Source organism: Maniola jurtina, chromosome 12 (assembly GCF_905333055.1).
Source record: "Maniola jurtina chromosome 12, ilManJurt1.1, whole genome shotgun sequence".
NCBI classification, from domain to species: Eukaryota; Metazoa; Arthropoda; class Insecta; order Lepidoptera; family Nymphalidae; genus Maniola; species Maniola jurtina.
Window position 1 is genome coordinate 258975 of NC_060040.1, and position 24097 is coordinate 283071.

A 24097-nucleotide genomic window follows, 5' to 3' on the forward strand; every position below is an offset into this window, starting at 1 on the left:
TAATATTATGCCATGTATAAAAGTAATTGAAATCCCGCGCATTGCTAGAGCGAGTCAAATCCATGCTCTTTTATCATTTACATAACCTTCGATTGTTATACTTTTTTCAGGGCCATAATTTTTAACAGACTTCAAAAAAAAGGAGAATATTCTCAATTCGACGGTATATATTTTTTAATACATTCATTAAACTTGTATGAAGGCAAGTCCAACATAAATTGTGGAATTTCAAAACGTTTTATACTAATTCCCACAACCGGCTTTTGGACTTTCCTGAAGCGGAGCGTAGCAACTGCTAGTTTATAATAGTGTTACAACTTCTAGTTTGCCTATTAATATATAGACCAACAATTTTGTTGTAATTAAGAAAATTTTATATTTGTAATTCTTTGTGTGCAATAAAGATTTCATCTATCTATCTTGTTTATTTATTTACTTACTGCTAGATGATACGTGCGACATCGTCTGCATAGATTAAGATTTTTTTCTAAATCTTGTGGGAACTCTGCTTTCCGGGATAAAAAGTTGCTCATGTCAATGTCCGGAACGCCAACCACATTTCATATAAATCAGATAAACGGACGAGCCTTTAAGAATCCCGTGGGAAGTCTTTTATTTTTCGGAACAAAAAGTAGCCTATGTCCGTCCCAAGGATATAAGCTAACTCTGTACCACATCAAAATTGGTTAAAGTGAAAAGTTAGAAGACAGATAGATAGACAGATAGACAGTTGCAATAGTCACACTTTGCAATTATATAATAATATTAAGTATAGAATTAAGGGTATGGAGCAAGGCGCTGTCACGTTGCGTTCAGTCGCGCAGCGCAGCGCTAATGCCCAAAACAATATTTTTCAAATTTTTGTCTGTCTGTCTGTCTGTCCGCGCATCACGCTAAAACTGCTGAATAAATTTGGACGCGATTCGGCAAATTCATATTATTATCTGGGTCAACATCGCATATCTTTTTTAACCCAAAAAACTGTACCTAGGGTCCCTTCTTTGCTTTAAAGGATTGCTTAGCAAAAGATATTTAATCAGTAGCTCGATTCCGTAAAACCTACATCAATCATTATTACAATCGCAATTGTTGTTATTGGCTAAAATGCTATTCTTGTTGCAACAATGCATTGTATCCAATAGCGAGCGAGCGTCAACCAATCAGAGGTGATTGCGATCGTGACATTGTAGCTGTCATTGTACCGCAATCGAGCTGCCGATCTCCGGAACAGAATGCCGACGTGTTCAGCACTAGGCCATAATGCCGTTAAAACAAATTGAAATAAGTATAATCATTTATCTCAAGTGCATATTTGAATTGGCGCTATCTTTTTAGTCCATAGTAATATATACCTAAGTGTTGCGATATACCTGCGGCTGAATTTTCAGTCGTAGAAGTAAACTCAGTAGATAATTATGTCAGAAGCATTGCGAAGAACACTCAGCCGACCTTTCAGCGTCGTAATTGGGACGCTTTACTTAAATAAACTATTTCTTAGGAACTATATTAAATAGAGGGTCTTCCAAATCCAAAATTCGTAAAATCCACAACGCTGTTAATTTTAAGTTTATTAACCATTTTAAACTATACATTTAACTAAAAAAGTACGATAAATACGTTAAATGCTTATAACGTTACATCATATCGTTTCATACGAGCTCCCGTTTCGTCCCGAGCAAGTGTTTTGATGTTTGATAATAAAAAAATTTCAAAAGAAAAATAAAACCGACTTCAAAAACGACAAACACTAAAAAGTAAAAAATAACTTTTGTTTAGCTACACGTGTAATGCACCTAGGTATGAAGTCGAGCGAGCATATTAAAACAAAATTAGAAATCCAAGAGTGAAGCTCGCCCGACTTCATACCTAGGTGCATTACACGTGTAGCTAAACAAAAGTTATTTTTTACTTTTTAGTGTTTGTCGTTTTTGAAGTCGGTTTTATTTTTCTTTTGAAATTTTTTTATTTCACAATTTTTAGTGGCCCTACTGTACTATAATATGCTGTGCCCAGTTAAAACCCTACCGTTTACTAAGCTATTACACTGATCGCGAGCAATTTGCTCCTATCCATTGAGGAGTTCTGTTCTCCATCTCCGAAGATATTCATCAGATCTTCACCAAATTTATATGGGATCACCTGCACAGTATACCCTTTCAACAAAAAAAAAAAAATTTTCCCAATCGGTCCAGGGGTCTTTGAGTAATCGGGGAACATACATAAAAAAAAATAAAAAAAAAAAAAAAAAAGATCCCGACGAATTGAGAACCTCCTCCTTTTTTGGAAGTCGGTTAAAAAGTAGCTGCTTTGACTATGATCATCATCCCTATTGACGCACATGTGTCGCATCACTAAAACATTCGCACGCATAGCCTAAGCCGCTGGATCTAGAATCTTAGGCATGTAACTAATAATATCTCTCTAACGTAGACGCATACTAAGGCAGGATTCTGAAAAATTCCAACCGAGTGCTTATAAATCTAAATCTACGCTTAGTTGCTTAAGGCCCGGTTCCACTTAAGCGCAGCGGTGAGGAGATCGTTCGGTCCACTAGCGCACTGGTTCGCTAACTCAATGTCTAACACTATTGAATGATAGCCATCGCGCTCATTTGAAGCTGATTCACTGAGTGATAAAATAATTTTTCGTAGCAAACCTTCAATGAATTAAAAATGAACATTAAAGTGAGCGAATCTATAAACATGTGAATCCCTTTATGACTATTTGAAAGAGACCGGTATTCTTACAGTTGCTTTGCAGATATTTATAAAATGATAACAGTGATTTTGTTACATAGGGCAAACAATAGACACCTTCTAGGTAAACGCGTCCCATCTTAGACCACATCATCACTTTCCATCAGGTGTGATTGTGGTCAAGCGCTTACCTATAGTTAATCAAAAAAACATATTTTGCGATTTGAAAAGAGCACATGCTGCGTTTTTTCTCTTCTCAGTAGAATCTGCACTCTGAACCGGTGGTAGAGTCACAGGCGTAGCATAAGAGACACTAGTTGTTCTACATAAAATATACATTTTTTAAATTTTGAACAAACTCCGCTCCGCTTAAGTGGAAACCGGGCCTAAGTCGTGGCAATCATCTAGCTGTAAAATAATCTTGAGCGACGATAGTCAGTTATCAAATACAATACAGTCAAATACAAGTGCACAATAATTTAAAAGAAATGCCTCTCGACGAGAAAATAGAAACTGGTAATAAAAAGGAGGTAAAGAAGAAGTTAGATCTGGACGACGTGCTGACGCAGGAGCTGGGGCAGCTGGGCAAGTATCAGCTGCTGACCATCCTGCTGGCGGCGTTTCCGACAGTCTTCGCAGCGATGGCTAATAATGAGTATATCTTTACCACCGCGAGGATCCCTACGAGGTATTTATTGTACCTACTGATAAATAATAATTTTTGCCCAATATTCCTACGTCTAATTCTTCTTCTTTGTCATCACACTCTTGGAAGAGCGGTCGTGGTAGTTACTGCAGTGCTGTGGCATGGCTGTGGCATGCTTAACAATTGTTGCTTAGCGATTGTCAACCTCACCTGAACGTGGAGCCCCCGGCAAATTACAAACAAGGATATGACAACCAAAGAATAGCAAAGACCAAAGAACCATTCAAAATTGCCAGGCTGTAGATAACACAGAGCGGAAACGGGCAGCAGCAGCAACGGGACTGGTACGAAGAATCCTACAGCCCTGTGTTGACCAACTCACCTGCCCAGCGTAGTTAGTATGAGCACTCCTCCCTATGAGCCGCGCCAATAGACAAGGTACTATAAAGGTATACTGAAACTATACACTTTCGTCCAAATGGTTGACTTTTTAGCGATAAAGAGAAAAACGAAAGTAAATTGTAGCTACAGATTTATTAATAATTCCAGATGCCTAATACCGCAATGCGACGGTGATAAGCCAGAATTTGCTCCAGAATGGTTGCTCAATGCCATCCCAGGGAGCAGCATGGACAGCTTCGACAACTGCGCGCGATATCGGAACAGCTCCGCGGAGAGCGGCGGCGCGGGACAGTGCGCTAAGGAGTGGTTCGACTCCACACAGACTGAGCCTTGCGAGGAGTACGTGTACCAGAACACGCTGACCATTGTGTATGACGTAAGTTTATGGCTAAGACTAAGTTTATGGTTTATTACAAGGATATTAAAATAAAATGCAACCAAACCAAACAAAGGCAATGATCAGTAGTATTTTTGTTATAGTAAATACTATAACTTATAGTTAAGGATGATAAATTTAATCATAACCATAATTTATTCATTGCAAATACACCTTACAACAGGTGGTACAAAAGTTTTCAGGCCTCAGTGTATTTACCTTTGTTGAACTTACGTCCATTTTGAACAAAGTTCTTTCAATGTCTGTTCTGGATTTCTAGTTTGAGCTGGCGTGTGAGGAATGGAAACGATCGCAAATAGGTTCACTCCGAACGATAGGAACCATGTTGGTACAGCCAATCACCGGCTACATCTCGGACCGCTGGGGCCGTCGCGTGGCCCTCATCCTCAACACCTTCAACACCGGCTGCTTGGGGCTCGTCAGGTCCTTCATCCACTCCTATAATTGGTTTCTCGTCACTGAGATCCTCGAAGAAGCTGTCGGTGGTGCGGCCTTCATGTCATGTTATATTTTAGGTAATTTTATTAATACTAGATTCTGTCTGAAACGTACTTTTAAAATTTCGTTCTGGAAAATTTATTTCTCATGTATTTCAATAACTTCAAACTACAATCAAGCTTTGAACTTATGTACTCAAATAGATAGATCTAATAAAAATGACTAAATACTTTAGAACTATAATGAAATACTATTTTTCAGTCACTGAATTGGCTGGTCCTCAACGTCGAGTGATTGCAGGAGCCACTATGTCCACAATATCTACTTTGGGGCAAATTGTCCTTGGTCTGGTCGCGTGGGGCGTGCCCGCCTGGCGTCCTCTGACACAAATTATCTACGCTCCACACTTGCTCATTGTAACGTACTTCTGGCTTATATCAGAATCGGTCCGCTGGCTCATGAGCAAAGGTCGATACGAAGAGTCTGAAGCCATTCTCAAAAGAGTAGCAAAAATGAATAAAAGACCTCTGTCAGATAAATTTTTGCAAGTGCTCCGTGCTCCTGCAGAAGTTGAGAAGTTAAAAGAAAAGCCTAGCGAACCTTGGTTGGTGACTCAAGTCATAAAATCTCCCATTATGCTATTGCGCTGTGTCATTATTCCAATAGTGTGGATCACGACTGGACTGGTGTTCCATGGAATAATAATCAACTCTGTGAATCTGTCAGGAAATAGATATCTCAACTATATTTATGTGGCTCTGGTAGGAATTCCTGGTTACTGGACCGCCATCTTGCTGTTGGATCGAATCGGCAGAAAGCCTGTGCTGATCGGTGGATTTTGGTTATGTGCAGGGTGTCAAATTGGATATGCTTTGATGCCAAGTGGTACGTAAAACTACTGCACTTTACTGGCCCGGTGATTTCTTTTAAGAGAAAGAGTCGTGTTTAATAGTTTTGGAACTATATCTTTACAGTTAAAATACCAGAAAAATGTTGTGTTTACTTTTGCAGGTTACAAAGGCTTATCGCTTATGCTTTACTTGGTCGGTAAATACGCCATATCGACCGTGATGACCAGCTTGTACGTGTACACGGCAGAGCTGTACCCCACCAAGTACCGCCACAGCCTGTTGGCCTTCACGGCGACGGTGGGGCGCCTCGGGGCCATCGTGTCACCTCTCACACCTGCCATGGTATAATTTTATCCCTATCAAACATTAAGAGTGACGTGCCTCCATTGTGTTTGCAATCATCATTAATAATCCCTCTCAGAATCCGAAGGTCTTGGCCATAGTCCGACACGCTGGCCAAGTGCGGATTGGCAGACTAAAACTTTCGAGAACATCATTGAACATTCTCAGGTGTGCAGATTTCCTCGAGATGTTTTCCTTCACCTACATCTCATGGAATTTTATGCGGAAGTCTGCGAAAGTATTTGAGAACACATCATATTATTAGCACGCTATGAAGTAGAAAATTTGTAGTATTTAATTAATTTAAACTGTATGAAATTGAAATAGAAGCACTCTGCTCTGTATTATCTTTCCACTCGATGACAGTAATAAATGTAGTTTTTCTTGTTGGCTTATTTTCAGTAGTATTCGCATTAGCTAGCACTCGCTAGGAAAGACATTCCCAACCAGTGGTTAATTATTTATTAAGCACTTGCAAAAGTTTACTTGAATAAAAATATGTTCTACTCTATTTATTCTGAATTGCCGTTCAGATAGACTTGACGCTTTAAAAGTGTCCGATGAAGCCTTCTTTAGCAGAAATGTTGTATTTTCAGGCATTGACAGTTTGGGAGCATTTCCCATCTGTGCTGTTCGGTTCGTTCGCGCTGCTGTCGGGGCTGCTGCTCTTGCTGACGCCGGAGACGCTGGGCATCAAGCTGCCCGACACCATGGAGGAAGCTGAGCAGTCCAGCTTACGAACACGAAATAAATCTCTGCAATCATAGATAATTTCTTGATTATTTTTAACGATCAAGCCTTTTCGATGACGTCACAAACAGTATAAGGGGTGGTCATTTACATGATTTTATCAGTATTATACAAAACATCTTAATATCTATCATTGAAGTTGGCATACGGGGTGATATATTCTAGTCATGGTAGCAGTGATAGCAAACATAATAGTCCTTAATCTAAGGTGGGTAAAAATATTAAATCACTAAAACTATAAGTAGGTATAAGGAAATTGGTTTTTGGCATAGGATTATGGTATGGTAGCAATATAATAGCGCCAAGCTATTATATTGCTACCATACTGGGGCGCCAGCCAGGTATCCGGGGCGCCAGCCAGGTAACCTCCCAGTGTGCCTGGATGCTGTAGGTCCCTTTTGGATGCGTCCGAGGGGAAGAGCAGTGTTCGGGCCGGTGCGCCCCGGTAACATGGCTAATAATTTCTCTTCGGAGATATTGTTGGCTATGGCTAATGACCTGGCAGGGGGAGAGGTTTCTCCGCATGTCCCTCTGACTAGCAGAGGGCACAGTGGACGAAGCGGCGGATGGGACGCGGGCGACGTGCGCGTCCCAAGGTCGGGGGACGCACTTCGTTGGTGCGTCCCGGAGGTGCGGTGTTGGGGACCGAGCAGGTCCCCGGTGGAGTGTCTGCCTCGGCAGACGTCGCTGGCTGGGTCGCGGTTGTTTGCTTCGGCCGTTCCCGTGACCCAGCCGCCAGGCGACGCGCAGTAGCGCCGCTGGGGTTTAGTGGGTATTCCGGTCGCCTCTCGGCCGGCGAGTCCCACATACCCTCCCTCAGCTGGCTGGCTGCCTCACGCCTGGCTGGCTAGCTTCCGGGGGGGATGCGTAAATGCATTCCCCAGCGTCAACAAAAAAAAAAAAAGCGCCAAGCTTTATGCTATCACATCCTATGCCTACATTTTAATAAAGTACCAGCAATAAATATTTGTGATACCATAATTAATGCTATTTTATTTTGCTTAAAGGACCTATGTGAATCAGCACAATCATTCAGCAGACTTAATCTCCAGAAAACGGAAGTGTCTGAGAGTGCTACAGTGTTGCAGGATACTAGATATAATCAGATAAGATACATCTAACTATCCGTTATATTGCATAAATCTATACTTATAATAATACTGTAACTAGCAATGTCTGTACATCACTATGTATTAAATTCACCAACCGCGCTGAGTTCGTGCTTGTACGGGCTAATCCCAGTAACTACGGTACTTCAACCAATAGAGAGGTGGATTATCTATGAATGGCTTAGGTTATAATCTATATAGTATAGTTTATGAACATTTAGGTAGACGATGCCTTATGTCCAGTGGATGTCTACCGGGTGATATTGGCGATGATGATTAATAGAACTACTCAATCACCCATTTACACACTTGGGACAATGTTGAATGAATGAATAAATATACTTTTATTATACACCACAAAATAAATACAGAAAAAACACATACAAAGAAAAACAAAGCGTTGCTCTAACAGCCCCGACTTAAAACGAAAATTTTACCCGAGCAAAGTCGGGGCGGGTCAGGTAGTGAATCTCTATAATAATATTTAATTGCAATACTTAGATCGGCTCTAGTCTAATTAATATCTCGGGCCAAGAAAGTCACTTATCAAATCACGATTAAGTCAAAGTGAAAGAAATGTCTACCGATGAGAAAATCGAAGTTGGTGATAAAAAGGTGGCAAAGAAGAAGTTAGATCTGGACGACGTGCTGACGGAGGAGCTGGGGCAGCTGGGCAAGTATCAGCTGGTAACTATCCTGCTGGCGGCGTTCCCGGTCATTTTTCAAGCGATTGCTTCTGGTGAATATATTTTTACCACTGCGAGAATATCTACCAGGTAAGTTTTGTCTAATACATCATCATCGTAATCACCTCGCTGGCACGATACTGAGCACAGATCTCTTCTCATACGCTGGCCCAGAAAACATCGCGAGGAAATCTGCATACCTGAGAGTTCTCCAAAATACTCTGAAGTGAGAAGTTTGACAATCCGCATCCTCGAGAGGAGACTTGTCCTCAGTAGTGGTTCAACGCTAGTGATGTTGATAATAGAATAGAATTCATTTTTATTCATATAAACTTTTACAAATGGTTTTGAATCGTCAAAATAATCTACCACTGGTTCGGAATGCCGAAAATAATTCGGAAAATAATGATGATGAAGTCATAAGGAAAAAAAGAAAAATGAAGTAAACTATGGTTACAGATGCTTTATACCACAATGCGATGGGGAAAATCCTGAGTATGCGCCAGAATGGGTACTTAACGCCATCCCAGGGACCAGCATGAGCAGCTTCGACAACTGCGCGCGATATCGGAACAGCTCCGCGGCGAGCGGCGGCGGCGCGGGACAGTGCGCTAAGGAGTGGTTCGACTCCACACAGACTGAGCCTTGCGACGAGCACGTGTACCAGAACACGCTGAGCATCGTGTATGACGTAAGTTTATGCCTTCAAATTGAGGCTATCAGTTCATTGTGAAAATAGGACATCAATCAGTGAAATTTAAAACAAATTGCACCAAGAATAATGGTCCAAATGGGCGAAAATCCTACAGAATTGAATTATTTCCCATATAAAACTTATTACTAGTTTTTTATTTTATTGTATTACAAAAAGAACTAAAATTGTCAGGGAACAGAGATAAGACCAATTGAATATATGCCAGCATCATCATTATCTTCAGCCATCAGCCCACGCTGGTCGACTGCAGATTGGTAGACTTCACACATCTTTGAGAATATTATGGAGGACTTTCGGGCATGCAAGTTTCTTGAAGGTGTTTTCTTTTACCGTCCTTAGAAAATATCAGTGTCAATTCTTTAACCCGACATAAGTCAAAGGATCTATAATGACATATAAAAGCTTTTTTTGTAAATTTAAAAGACTTCTGGCTTTCCAGTTTAGGTTGGCGTGCAACGAATGGAAGCGATCGCAGATAGGCTCGATCCGAACGATAGGAACAATGTTGGTACAGCCAATTACTGGCTACATCTCGGACCGCTGGGGCCGTCGCGTGGCCCTCATCATCAACGCCTTCAACACCGCTTGGTTGGGGCTCGCCAGGTCCTTCGTCCACTCCTACGAGTGGTTTCTAATCACTGAGGTCCTCGGGACATCTGTCGGCGCTGGGACCTACGTTTCGTGTTATATTTTAGGTGATTTTGCAAATATCATCATCCCTTACAAAATTATTTTGTATAAAAAATTTACAGTCTATGTTTCTGAACTATTGTTACATTAACAAGATTTTAATAAATAACATTTTTTTCAGTTACTGAACTGGTGGGTCCCAAACGTCGAGTGATTGCAGGAGCCACTATGTCAACAATATATGCGTTGGGGCAAGTTGTCCTAGGACTGGTTGCCTGGGGCGTGCCCGCCTGGCGTCCTATGACGCGAGTTCTCTTCGCCCCACTGTTACTTGTTGTGACGTACTTCTGGCTTATATCTGAATCTGTCCGCTGGCTCATGAGCAAAGGTCGATACGAAGAGTCTGAAACCATTCTCAAAAGAGTAGCAAAAATGAATAAAAGATCACTGTCAGATAAATCCCTGCAAGCACTCCGTGCCACCGCAGAAGCTGAGAAGTTACGAGTAAAAGAAAAGCCCAAGGAATCTTGGTTGGCGATTCAAGTCATAAGATCTCCCATTATGCTATTGCGCTGTGTCGTTAGTCCAATAGTGTGGATCGGTACTACATTGGCGTTTCAAGGAATAATTATTAATGCACTGAATCTGTCAGGAAATAAATATCTGAACTATATTTATGTGTCTCTGGTGGAAATCCCTGGTTACTGGACCGCCATCTTGCTGTTGGATCGAATCGGCAGAAAGCCTGTGCTGATCGGGGGATTCTGGTTATGTGCAGGTTGTCAGTTTGCATTTGTTTTTATACCAAGTGGTAAGTAAGCAGAACTTCTATTTTGCTACAATTTACTGGCTTAGTGATCATTCTGCGAATAATCAAAATACGAGAAGAATACTGTGTTAATCTTTGCAGGATACAACGGCTTATCGCTTACACTTTACTTGGTTAGTAAATATGCAATATCGACCGTGATAACCTCCGTGTACGTGTACACTACGGAGCTGTACCCCACGAAGTACCGCCACAGCCTGTTCGCCTTCACGTCGATGTTAGGCCGCATCGGAGCCATCGTTTCTCCTCTTACGCCTGCACTGGTAACTTTCATCATTCTAGCCTTTGGATGTCTACAGTTGAATATACATCAACCCTAGTGAGCTCCACTGTATCCTATCCTTAGCCTCCTTCATTCGGCCGTTTCTTTCTACCTCCTTTATCCATCACGCTGGTGAATGTATAAAGCTATACTTACTAGTAAGCAGTCTCCACTTTAGCGTTCAGATAATAATTAATTTCTAAATGACAATAAAGTGAGGAAGAAATCTGCTCTGCATCTAGCTGTCAGTTACTTGTAAACTACTGTTTTTACTATCGGCTTTGCAGATTCTATATCGAGGTTTTACTAAAATTAACATTTACTTAATGATGTTAATTGATGCCACAAGTGTCCGATAAAGCCTACTTGAGAAGGATTTTTGTATTTTTAGGCATTAACAGTTTGGGAACACTTCCCATCTGTGCTGTTCGGTTCGTTCGCGCTGCTGTCGGGGCTGCTGCTCTTGCTGACGCCGGAAACGCTGGGCATCAAGCTGCCCGACACCATGGAGGAAGCTGAGCAGTCCAGCTTGCGAACAAAAAATGATCTTAGCGACCTTTGTTAATTTTTTTTTGTTTCATCAGAACTCTTTTTGTTATGAGCTTCCAAAAACAATCACGGGCGCAAATCACTTTAATTTATCATTACTATACAAATCGCGTAAAATATCTCTATTTAAGTTTTTGTATGTTTGAACTTTTTAATTATAATCTAGTAAAAAAGACTTGTATTTTTTTGTCCACACGTTATGTCCGCGTGACATGGTGCCAAGAATACTGGCTGCATTTCCGCGTTTGACAGCTAACCTGATCTTTGGATTATAAGGATCAATTTTTAAAAATGAAGTTGGAATATAAATGGTCATTTTCATGGCGATTAAAGGGCTTGTATGCGGTATCTTACCCAAAAGGTAAACAGCTTGACGGCAGGTAAGGTGGTAACTAGCCACGGACGAAGAGTTCCACCCTGGGTTTTTATTCTAAGGTTCCACCAGATTAGAGCCATTTTAGAAATAATGAATACCGAAATTTTCCCTGCTGAAAATCAAACCTGGGACGTAGCTTAAGTAATTATTTGACAGCTTTACTAATGTAAATGTAATTAATGTACATTAGTCAAGTCGTAAGTTACTCACGTAAGCTACTCACGCGAGTATAAGTTTAGGTTAATACAATATTACTAATTAGCTTTACTCTACTTGTCGGCTACATTGTAATTTTAGTACAGTACGTTCTATTGTCAGTACTTTATGATTTAAAAAAATGTTTGTGGTGGCATAATTTTTCCCTTTGTTGTTGAAGTGTGGTGTGATTTAGAACAATCAATATACCTACTTAATTCTTACTAATTGCTTTCAGATTGTGTGGGAGTACTCTTGTTAGTTTGGGATGCGATTAATATATTGATAAGATACACACGTGTCCTAAATATTAAAATAATCAATGATTTTATCGTCGATTATCTCATTTGCGACATTTAAATTGGTACTAATAAAATTACATTATCTTGGGCATCCAATATCGGCGCAGAACAAAGTCAGTTTGTAGTTGTAACTAAAAGTGATCAATAGGTTCAACAGAAAGGGAAACTAAAAAAAAATGTCTCGCGATGAGAAAATAGAGGTGAGGGAAAATTGTAGGGAGCCTCAGAAAGGGTTTGACTTAGATGACATCCTGAAGAACGAGGTGGGCCAGTTAGGGAAGTACCAGATCGTTACCATCCTGTTAGCGTCGTTCCCGGTTATTTTCTCCGCGTTTGCTGCTGGCGAATATATTTTCACCACTGCCAGGATACCTACCAGGTAAATTTAGTAGGTATATTGACTATTTAAATTTTATATCCTTAGGTATCATATGATAGTTTTACTTTATATTTATTTGTATTATTAATTACTGTGTTAATACCATTTAAATCCATAGTCAATATTACCATAGATAAGAAATTATTTATTATAATCATTAGTGACTAGCTTAATATTTAAAGCGCTGATACAAGGTATTATGAGGGATGTTCAGTTTTTATCATATCGCAATTGTATATTTGACTAAGAGTTTGTTGAAAGAACTCTAATAAGTATTTACTTTAATTAATTATCTAATTTCAATCAAGCATTACGAATTTATTATCCTCGATATCATTGTGTTATTTGACAAACGTACGGTTGTTTTAATCATTTATTTAGTAGGCAGAGTTTTAGACAGAGAATTTAATTTAATATTTGTACATCACAATCAAGTCCAATTTATTATTTTAAATTATTCATCTTCAAAATATTTGTATCAATAATAAAAAGTAGCTATAATGCATAATTAATATGGGAATAAATATATGAAATTAAAATTATATTTTATTTGACATTTTCGACCTAACCAATTATTAAGATACATAAACCAAATGAATTAAACCAAACCACATCTCAGACAATATTTTGAAAAAAAAAAAACAGTTCTGTAAATGATACATGATTGTCTGTAGTTCGTTAACCTCGTGTTCCTAGGCGCTGAACAAAGTTCTCATGAAATACAAATAAAATTGGATAAAAATCATAATCCATAGCAAAATATTGAACATAGTTATGAAACCAATCCCGAATTTTAAAATTCCAGATGCCTAATACCACAATGTGACGTTGACAACCCTGAGTATGCTCCAGAATGGGTGCTCAACGCCATCCCAGGGAGCAGCACCAGCAGCTTCGACAACTGCGCGCGATATCGGAACAGCTCCGCGGCGAGCGGCGGCGCGGGACAGTGTGCTAAGGAGTGGTTCGACTCCACACAGACTGAGCCTTGCGACGAGTACGTGTACCAGAACACGCTGAGCATCGTGTATGACGTAAGTAATTTTATTAAATTCAAATTTGCATCCTTTATAATTGTTTGATGAATTATAAAGTTAAGTCACAATCAAGCAATCAGTGCTATATTAATTCTCCTAGAATTCATGAAGCATTGGAAAATGAGAAATCTAATCAAATAAAGCATTATTTCTTGGGAGTTGCAATCACATTTAAAAATAATATTAATATTTGCAACATAATTTGACATGTAAAGTAGAACTTCCGCCACTTCAGAAATTTCAATAAAAAAAGATTTATCAACCATAAAATATGTTTGTTTTTATTACAGGTGCCCATGTCATAGATAAAATATGTAGATATTATAATCGCTTTATGATTTGGTTAGAGATCGCGATTATTATCAGCTCGTTTGGAATTTAAACATATTTTACGTCTGAATAATTTAGCCAAATGTCAGCCCATAATACCACTGCCTGAATATCATAATATTTAGTACAGTCTACAAATGAAGATATAAATAGAGATAAAAGTAAAAGTACTTTGATATCTAGGGAAAAAAGCTTTGCAGTATCGTCTCCTCAATACAATAATCATCCAATAAACTATTAAAAATCCTTATTTTTGTTGTTATTAATTATAGATTTGAAAAAATTCCCATAACTCTTCAAAACCTGTCCTTTTCAGTTTGGGTTGGCATGTGACGAATGGAAGCGATCTCAAATAGGATCGATCAGAACGATTGGTACATTGCTGGTTCTCCCCATCACAGGCTACATCTCGGACCGCTGGGGCCGCCGCGTCGCCCTCATCATCAACGCCGTCAACACCGGCTGGCTGGGGCTCGTCAGGTCCTTCGTAAACTCCTACGACTGGTTTCTTATCACTGAGGTCATTGAGTCCACTATTGGTGCCGGGGCCTATTCGTCATGTTACATTTTAGGTAACGTCACCATTAAATACATATCATAAGATTGCTTTTTAATTTTCTTAAGGTGCAAATTTTACCATCTCCGTTCCTTTCTCTATTACCTATATTTTCTTTTCTAGGATTTCCTTTGCTATATTGATCTATTAAATTATTAATTATTATTTAATGAGATATTTGTGCGTGATTAAATGTGCTAAAACTATATTTTATTTTTGAATATTTTTCATTTCAGTTACTGAATTGGTCGGTCCAAAATACCGAGTGATCGTTGGAACCACTATGTCGACAATGTTCGCATTGGGGCAAGTTTTCCTCGGGCTGATCGCCTGGGGCGTGCCCGAGTGGCGTTCTCTAACTCAGATCCTCTACGCCCCACAGTTGCTTATCATAACTTATTTCTGGATCATGTCTGAATCGGTCCGCTGGCTTATGAGCAAAGGTCGATACGAAGAGTCGGAAGTTATTCTGAAAAAAGTAGCAAAAATGAACAATAGAATACTGTCCGACAAGTCCTTGGAAGCGCTGCGTGCTACCGCAGAAGCTGAAAAATTAAAAGAAAACCCTAAAGAACCTTGGCTGCCGATTCTAGTTATAAGATCTCGCCCTATATTATTGCGATGTATTGTTTCTCCAATCTGGTGGATCACAAATACACTGGTGTATTATGGAATGTCCATTAATGCTGTGAATCTATCAGGGAATAGATATCTGAACTATGTTTATGTAGCTCTGGTAGAAATTCCTGGATATTGGACTGCCATCTTGCTTCTGGATAGAATTGGAAGAAAGCCGGTGTTGATAGGTGGATATTGGTTGTGTGCAGGTTGCCAATTCGCCTTTGCCTTTATACCGAGTGGTATGTACTTGATGTGATGTATATTTTTTTGCAGCAGTAATCTGATTTCTATATTAATAAATACATTATGTTTACCATTACAGGCTTCTACGGGTTGTCCTTAACATTCTACCTCCTTGGCAAATACGCTATCGCCATAGTCATGACTTCCGTGTACGTGTACACGGCAGAGCTGTACCCCACCAAGTACCGCCACAGCCTGTTCGCCTTCTCCTCCATGGTGGGCCGACTTGGATCCATCACTGCACCTCTTACACCTGCACTAGTAAGTTTATTCATATTGAAATATCAATATTTTTTAATCTCACGTGCACCAAAGTGAACTACCTCCCTACTCTTTTGTAGTAACGTTGTAATCATGATTACTTATTCAAATTCAAATTCAAAATGTTTTTTATTCAATTAAACTTTTACAAGTGCTTTTGAGTCGTCAAAATAATCTACCACTAGTTCGGAATGCCGTCCTACCGAGAAGAACCAGCAAGAAACTCAGCGGTTGCTCTTTTCAAGTACATATTCAATTTACAATAATATGCCATACTGTATAAAAGCAATTGCAGCGCCGTGTATTGCTGGAGTCAAATCCAAGCTTTTTTGTCATTTAGATAATATTGTTTTTCAATTTTGGCTAAAACATGTTAAACCAAGTCAAATCAAATCATTTATTCAAAATAGGTAACACTGTACACTTTTTGATAGTTAATTACTATAAATAAATATAATTATTATAAATAAATAAACGATTGTATCAACTAAAAATGTAAAATATTATGAATTATTGAGCCCAGATCTGAGAAAAGCCCACAACAAAAGTTTAGTTTAGACTAAGCATAAGCCAATCAGTACCTACTGGAAAAGTGTTAGCTAATTCAAAAAAAAAAAATTTAGCTTCCACTTCTAGAACCGCTTGATTATGTAAAATTTTGTTTGTTATATGCTTTTAAAGATCATAACTCAATAATAATTATTATTAATCTTATTGATATTGATAATTTTGTTTGTAGGCTTTAACAGTTTGGGAGAGTTTCCCATCCGTGCTGTTCGGCTCGTTTGCGCTGTTGTCTGGGCTCCTCATCTTCCTGACTCCGGAGACCCTGGGCACGAAGCTGCCCGACACCATGGAGGACGCTGAGCAACTGGGCTTGCCTAAACGAAAATGATCTCTATACCTCGTACCTCACATACATAAGATTAAATTAAATTAATATTTGTTTAAAAGTTTGTCTTTCATTTACCTACATACTTGAACGTTCCTTTATAAAATAGTGATATGGTTAAAAATTCTTCTTGGACTAAGGCAAATTTATAAACCTAGTTTAGAGTTTAGAAGGGTTATGTCTGGGCGTTAATGATTTTTCTTTTCATATGATTAAGACTACATTCTTTAACATGAGAACTATACAAAATGCTCTTACCTCCTACCTTAATCAAAAATTCACTTAAAAATAAATGCATAATATCTTAGTACTCAAGTATTAGACTTTATCAAGTATTTAACTTAATCGGTACCTTGATAGGAATTAAAATACACAAATATTGATTAAATGTTTTGATGTTTTTGATATTACATTTATCTCCGATTAATACTATTAATACGATTAATAAAATATTATAGATAACAACACTGCACAGTATAATATGGTTGCAATGGGTCAGAGTGCCGAAGTTGACCATACAAGACGGTCCACCTGCAGCCATGGCGTCAGCAGAAAAGGAGGAACGTGGTGTTAACATCGAAGAAGAACCTAAGAAGGCTATGGATCTAGATACGATTCTAGTAAAAGAAATTGGTCAAATAGGTTGCTTCCAATTTCGTATCCTGGGTTTGGCCGTGTCTATGGCCATATTCGCTGCGTGGGCTGCTGCTGAGTTTAATTTTACGACAGCACGTATTCCTACCAGGTATCAATCTACCTATATATGATACAAAAGACGAAATTGATTGAATGACATCATAGTTCAGCTCACCATTTGGTCTAGAAACTCTACTATGCATGTAGGTTTTCTTGATAATATAGAATTTTATTGAGGGATTCAATCCAAGTGAAGCCGGGGCAGATCAGCTAGTAATATTAGATGTTACTTTTGATTTTGTCTGTGTGGGATTCGAAATAATAAAGTCAAGTATTTGCGTTGTCCATCTGCAGGATGCAAGCTATATCTCATCAAACGGACGGTGACGTACAAAAGCAACAGACAGACAGACAGACACATTTTCGAATTTATAATATTAGTATGGATTGTATGATATCGATTAAAGACAGCCATATTAACATGGTTTTATTGGTTTTGTTTTTAGATGCCTAATTCCAGAATGTGAGACCGAAGAGTCTTTTGAATTTAGAGCACCATGGGTTCTAAACGCTGTTCCACCAGCTGGAAACTCCTTCGACCAATGCAGGCGATATAGAAACATTAGTTCTATTGCCGCCTTCAGCAGCGACGATAGCTGTCCTGCTGAGTGGTTCAACCCAGACAGTATCAAAGACTGTGAGGTGCATCTCTATGAGAATACTGATACTGTCGTCCATACTGTAAGTCTAAGACTAATTTTTAATTTGATCTCGTACTCATTGTAAGTTGAGATTTTGTCTGATATAAAAGCAAGTGAAGATTCAAACCGTATGTTGTTTTAAGTTTCTCAGAGTTTTAAGTAATGTTCCAGTTTTAAAAATCTTTTTATTATTCACAAGGAACAAAAGCAGATAAATCTGTATGGTACAACGTGCAGTATACAATGTTATGTTTCCATCTCCCTCCCGCAACCTAAGCTACATGAAGATTGCCGTAAAGTGACATCTACTTCTATCTAACATCTTTTTCAGTTCGGTCTAGCTTGCGATGAATGGCGTCGGACATTGATTGGTTCGATACGAACGTTCGGCACGTTGGTGGCGCTCCCCATCACAGGCTACATCTCGGATCGGTGGGGTCGCCGGACCGCTCTCAGCATCAACGCCTTCACAACGGCTTGGATGGGCATCGTGCGCTACTGGTCGAATACCTACATCGGCTTCCTCATTTCTGAAGTTATGGAATCTACCTTCTCCGGTGGCTTTTCTTGTGCCTATATCATATGTATGTAAACTTTCATAACAATTTTTTTTTCTATTCTCAGTGCCGATATTAGTAAATTTATTATTGTCCTTAGTGATGGAGTTGATGGGTCCTAAATACCGAGTGGCCGCAGGAGCGTCCTTGAATACATCGTTTTCCATCGGATTAGTTTTGCTGGGCTTTATAGCGTGGGGCGTTCCAGACTGGCGAAACCTGACGCTCACCCTTTACATCCCACAGCTTCTCACTTTCTCATACTTCTTCCTCATGGCTGAATCGGTCAGATGGTATATGAGTAAGAATAGATTTGAAGACGCTGCAAAAGTTCTCAAAACAGCAGCCAAGATAAATAAAAAAGAGCTCTCAGATAAATCTTTGGAGTTATTGAGGGAGCACGCTCTAGAAGAAGAGAGGAAGAAGGCTGATGAAAGAGTTCGGAGTGTGAATGAGCCGTGGCTGGTGGTCCTAGTGTTCAGACATAAGAGGATCTTGGTGCGGTGCGTGGTGTCTCCGGTGTGGTGGATCACAACTACGTTCATCTACTACGGCATGTCGATCAACGCGGTCAACATGTCTGGGAACCGCTACTTGAACTACGTGGCAGTGTCCGCCGTGGAGATCCCTGGTTACTGGGCTGCTGTGGTGCTGATGGCGAGGATCGGACGGAAACCCGTGCTAATTTGCGCCTTCTGGGTTTGCTGTATATGCCAGATTGGATACATCTTCATACCTAATGGTAAGCTTGCCACTCTGTTTTATCCAAATAAGATCTCTATAAGATTACAACTACGATACAAATTGTGGAACCACTCCCCATCGGCGGTGTTCTTGCTAAATTCTAAAAAACTGGCAACACATTGGCTGTCCCGTGGTGCTGCACATGTTTACATGAGCGGTAAAGTCGTGGGCACTGCAACAAATTAACTGCACAAGATGAAAACAAACAAAATAGGAAGTAAGGAGCTTCCTTGTCTCAAAAACTACTTCGGTAATTCCGGGGTATCGATTTTCATAAATATTTACCTCCTTAATTACACAAACTGATAGTGACGTCGATATTATTGATAATTAAGTAATTAATTATTATCTTTATCAAGTACCGCTTCATAATCGTTCTTTTGGCGGCCATAAATACCTGTACTTAGCAAATGGCAAGTCGATAGAAGTCTTATGCCTCTAATGTGAATTATTAGGGTTCCGTAACTCGTAATAGAAAAATTGAAAAAAAAAACCTGTCTATCGCGAACTAAATACTAGAATTATTGTACGGAATAAAGCTTTGTTTTAGCGTCTCTGACTATGATTAGAGAAATTATAACGAGTCAAACTTATTTTGTTGTGTTTTTGTTATTATAAGCAGGCGGCCGCAAAATACAAGTTTTTAGAAAAGAACCCAAATAATTCGATTAAAACGGTACAGAACCATCTTCAGGCATTCTAGTCGCACTATTTATTGTTATTTCAGTTGTTAGATTCAACTTGTCTACATTGAATTATAGATAATAATTAATTATCTCTTAATCTCGGGATTGTTGCGATATAAATCTACAATGTTTGGGCATCACGTGTAAGCTATCGCAATGTCACTGCAATTACCTATTGCGATATAAATATGGTTTTCCTATTGTCTTTTATCTTTAGTTGATAATATGAATAGTTGTTTGCCTGTCAACATAGTAGCGCGGCACTCTCGGTGACAAACTTGCAAACAATGATCATCGTTACGATTATGATTTCTGCAAAATCATGAGATGCCAACGTGTATCGCTTTTTGGAGCTACGTGCTATGCTCATTGCCATTTCAGCTTCCAGCTCTCTCCATTGCCCACTGTGTCACTCTGAGCTTCCTTAAATCCAGCTTTTATTCCAAACAATAAAATTAACTTTGCTGGCTATAAAATTGATCAAGAAGTTTTCACTTAAAAAAATCAGGGGGCACGGCAGTGCCCCCGCCAAGACGAGCCAAACGCGGCGGCCGGGGCGCTACGTACCTTTTTCTCGAAGTGTTTCGCCGTATTTTCGACCCGTCATAACTTCGGTCTGGATGACGCTAGAAAGCTGAAATTTTTAGTATACGGTGTCCTTAGCAAATTTATCAAATATACCAAATATCAAATATCTAGCTTTTAGGGTTACAGATTTATTGATACCTAAAATACGCCGATTTCGTCCCTCACTGATGATCATCAAAACCTCTACTCAAAACCTCTAAGGTACTTCCCGAAGTCCTAGAAGACTGAAATTTGGTATGTAGACTAGAAATTGCATACAAACTACAGGAAAATTAAGATTTTGGAAATGCCCCCCCTCTACGCCTCTTATGAGAAAAGCAAATCTGTAAATTCTGTCGCTAGAATGCTGATATTTTCAGGATAAGATGTCCTTGGCAGACTTATTAAACGCATTGAGTATCAATTGTCTAGCTTTTATAGTTTCAGATTTATTGACAATCAAACTTCTAGTCTGTAATTCTAGGGCACTTCCCGAAGTCCTAGAAGACTGAAATTTGATATGTAGACTAGAAATTGTATACAAACTACAGGAAAATTAAGATTTTGGAAATGCCCCCCCCTCTACGCCTCTTATGAGAAAAGCAAATCTGTAAATTCTGTCGCTAGAATGCTGATATTTTCAGGATAAGATGTCCTTGGCAGACTTATTAAACGCACTGAGTATCAATTGTCTAGCTTTTATAGTTTCAGATTTATTGACAGTCAAACTTCTAGTCTGTAATTCTAGGGCACCTCCCGAAGTCCTAGAAGACTGAAATTTGATATGTAGACTAGAAATTGTATACAAACTACAGGAAAATTAAGACTTTGGAAATTTCCCCCCTCTACGCCTCTTATGAGAAAAGCAAATCTGTAAATTCTGTCGCTAGAATGCTGATATTTTCAGGATAAGATGTCCTTGGCAGATTTATTAAACGCACTGAGTATCAATTGTCTAGCTTTTATAGTTTCAGATTTATTGACAGTCAAACTTCTAGTCTGTAATTCTAGGGCACTTCCCGAAGTCCTAGAAGACTGAAATTTGGTATGTAGACTATAAATTGCATACAAACAACAGGAAAATTAAGACTTTGGAAATTTTCCCCCTCTACGCCTCTTATGAGAAAAGCAAATCTGTAAATTCTGTCGCTAGAATGCTGATATTTTCAGGATAAGATGTCCTTGGCAGATTTATTAGGGAGTGGGCCATGAAAATGATGTACCTACAAAAAATAGATCCAAAAAAATCTAGGGCACCTGCCAAAAAGAAATGAAATCCCACCAAAAACATTTCATGTAAAAATGTAGCCAAGACTCACAAGTTCATAATGTTTTCACTGTTAAAAAGTTATGAGATCTCTAGTAGAGCCAAGCCCCTAGCTAAGCTTAGATTTGTGCTGGCCATGGGACCTATCCCAAGTCCAAAGTAATATAGCTCTTAAATGTTCTTGACTGTATCAAATTTATAACAATAAATAACAAATCACTCTACTTACAAGCTCTGATTCTACAAACCCTATATCTTGGTAAAAAAAGTACGGCTTGGCCGTTTACAATTCGTGGATTTTTTATCTGAAATGAGCCCGGAATTGCTTCTGACCATCACGAAGTACAATACAAATTAGTAATTGTCGAACAAACTATTGTCATGTAATAGTTTTACGAACATTAAACGGCCAAGCCGTCCTTTTTTTACCAAGATGTAGGGTTTGTAGAATCAGAGCTTGTAAGTAGAGTGATTTGTTATTTATTGTTATAAATTTGATACAGTCAAGAACATTTAAGAGCTATATTACTTTGGACTTGGGATAGGTCCCATGGCCAGCACAAATCTAAGCTTAGCTAGGGGCTTGGCTCTACTAGAGATCTCATAACTTTTTAACAGTGAAAACATTATGAACTTGTGAGTCTTGGCTACATTTTTACATGAAATGTTTTTGGTGGGATCAGATTTTCAGAAATTAGTGAATATAGAGACCGCTACTCCAACACCTTAGGACCTCAACATCAAGCTACGTTTTACCAGTGGTAAGTAAGCAACACGTCCCCCGTAGTCATATAATTTTGGTGTTTCAGATCAGTACGCAGCCTCGCTGGCTCTGTACCTAGTGGCGAAGTTCAGCATCGCCATGGTGATGACATCCATCTACGTGTACACGTCGGAGCTGTACCCCACCAGGTACCGCCACAGCCTGTTCGCCTTCTCCTCCATGGTCGGCAGGATCGGCTCCATCATCGCTCCTCTGACGCCGGCTTTTGTAAGTCCCCTTGTTGCACCTCACACCATGCATCTACACCACCTGAGTGCCTGGCTTACTTGGCAATTGTGGAACCAGCTACTACTTTGTTCTTATTAATCAGTTCCTTTAAAAGCCCCGTTTGCAGTTAATTTTTGGTTAATTTTTGTTTTGGAATTGACATGAACATAAGAGTTTTTAAAAAATAAACTTACATCTAAATTAAAACTATAAAATAATAATCCACAGTAATATTATGAATGCGAAAGTGTGTCTATCTGTCTGTCTGCTACGTTTTCACAGCTTAACTGCTGAACCGATTTAAATGAAATTTGGTACATCCCAGGGACGGACATAGGCTACTTTTTTTCCGGAAAATCAAAGAGTTCCCACGGGATTCTTAAAGGCCCATTCGTTTAACCGATTTATATGTTTGGTACTGAGGTAGCTTGCATCCCGGAAACTGGCATAGATAACTTTTTATTCCGGAAAATCAAAGAGTTCCTACGGGTTTTTTATAAAACCTAAATCCTCGCGGGCGAAGTGGCGGGCATCATCTAGTTTTTTATTTTCATTCAGATACAAGTTAGCCCTTGACTGCAATCGCACCTGCTGGTAAGTGATGGTTCATGATGAGGTCTGATTGCAGCCAAGCGTTGGTCTAAGAGGTATTACTTAATTGACATAGTGAATTACTCAATTTCAGGGTGCCGCGGTATGGGACGACCTCCCGTTCGCAATGTTCGCGGGCTTCGCGTTCGTCTCGGGCCTGCTGGTCCTCTTCACGCCGGAGACCCTCGGCACCACGCTGCCCGACACCATGGAAGAGGCTTCTAACCTGGGCTTGAAAAAAACTGAGCCTTGACACTATTATTTTCTTGTACATTATACGTAACTAACCGATGCCCGCGACTTCGTCCACGTGGATTTAGGTTTTTCGGAATCCCGTGGGAACTCTTTGATTTTCCGGGATAAAAAGTAGCCTATGTGCTAATCCAGGATATTATCTATCTCCATTCTAAATTTCAGCCAAATCCGTTCAGTAGTTTTTGCGTGAAGGAGTAACAAACATACACACACACACACACACACACACAAACATACAAACTTTCGCCTTTATAATATTAGTGTAATTAGCTGATGCCAACGACTTCGTCCACGTGGATTCAGTTTACTTCAAAAACTCTGATAAAAAGTAGCCTATATCCATATTACATTTCGGAGTTACGTGATTTTTCAGCAATTTAATATCATTTGAGGAAACCTACATGCCTGAGAGTTCTCCATAATGTCCTCAAAGCTGTGGGAAGTCTGCCTCCGGACAGTGCCGAATGAGATAATTACTATGTTATTAATTACATTATTAGGTATCTATTTCATGTATTTACTTGATTTAATTATACCTACCTAGTATGTAACTAAACCGCGTTAAACCGATTTTAATTTGTGATCTCTTGAAATATGTATTTTATTGT

At 39.3% G+C, this 24097-nt stretch overlaps 4 protein-coding genes across 5 annotated transcripts; all 4 read left to right on the forward strand.

The window, feature by feature from the left end:
• Positions 1 to 3060: 3060 nt before the first annotated feature.
• Positions 3061 to 6815, forward strand: LOC123870055 (organic cation transporter protein-like). The gene is made up of 6 exons (XM_045913219.1): positions 3061 to 3384; positions 3892 to 4120; positions 4401 to 4656; positions 4841 to 5464; positions 5591 to 5772; positions 6369 to 6815. Exons 1-6 carry the CDS (start codon positions 3185 to 3187, stop codon positions 6537 to 6539), a joined length of 1662 nt encoding a protein of 553 aa, XP_045769175.1. The 5' UTR covers positions 3061 to 3184; the 3' UTR covers positions 6540 to 6815.
• On the forward strand, positions 3994 to 11468 carry LOC123870054 (solute carrier family 22 member 3-like). 2 transcript variants are annotated; one of them, XM_045913216.1, is made up of 6 exons: positions 3994 to 4124; positions 8829 to 9008; positions 9472 to 9727; positions 9844 to 10473; positions 10573 to 10754; positions 11145 to 11468. In XM_045913216.1, exons 2-6 carry the CDS (start codon positions 8856 to 8858, stop codon positions 11316 to 11318), a joined length of 1395 nt encoding a protein of 464 aa, XP_045769172.1. In that variant the 5' UTR covers positions 3994 to 4124; positions 8829 to 8855; the 3' UTR covers positions 11319 to 11468. The 2 variants fall into 2 exon arrangements, with proteins under 2 accessions (XP_045769172.1, XP_045769171.1); XM_045913215.1 differs by lacking the exon at positions 3994 to 4124 and adding an exon at positions 8154 to 8407 and having other exon boundaries at positions 8777 to 9008.
• A 610-nt stretch (positions 11469 to 12078) lies between these two features.
• On the forward strand, positions 12079 to 16532 carry LOC123870056 (organic cation transporter protein-like). Its single transcript, XM_045913220.1, has 6 exons — positions 12079 to 12554; positions 13360 to 13588; positions 14238 to 14493; positions 14714 to 15337; positions 15421 to 15602; positions 16342 to 16532. Exons 1-6 carry the CDS (start codon positions 12352 to 12354, stop codon positions 16495 to 16497), a joined length of 1650 nt encoding a protein of 549 aa, XP_045769176.1. The 5' UTR covers positions 12079 to 12351; the 3' UTR covers positions 16498 to 16532.
• A 463-nt stretch (positions 16533 to 16995) lies between these two features.
• Positions 16996 to 23639, forward strand: LOC123870008 (organic cation transporter protein-like). The gene is made up of 6 exons (XM_045913162.1): positions 16996 to 17239; positions 17637 to 17871; positions 18163 to 18415; positions 18489 to 19130; positions 22462 to 22643; positions 23329 to 23639. Exons 1-6 carry the CDS (start codon positions 17034 to 17036, stop codon positions 23485 to 23487), a joined length of 1677 nt encoding a protein of 558 aa, XP_045769118.1. The 5' UTR covers positions 16996 to 17033; the 3' UTR covers positions 23488 to 23639.
• The last annotated feature ends 458 nt before the right edge of the window (positions 23640 to 24097 follow it).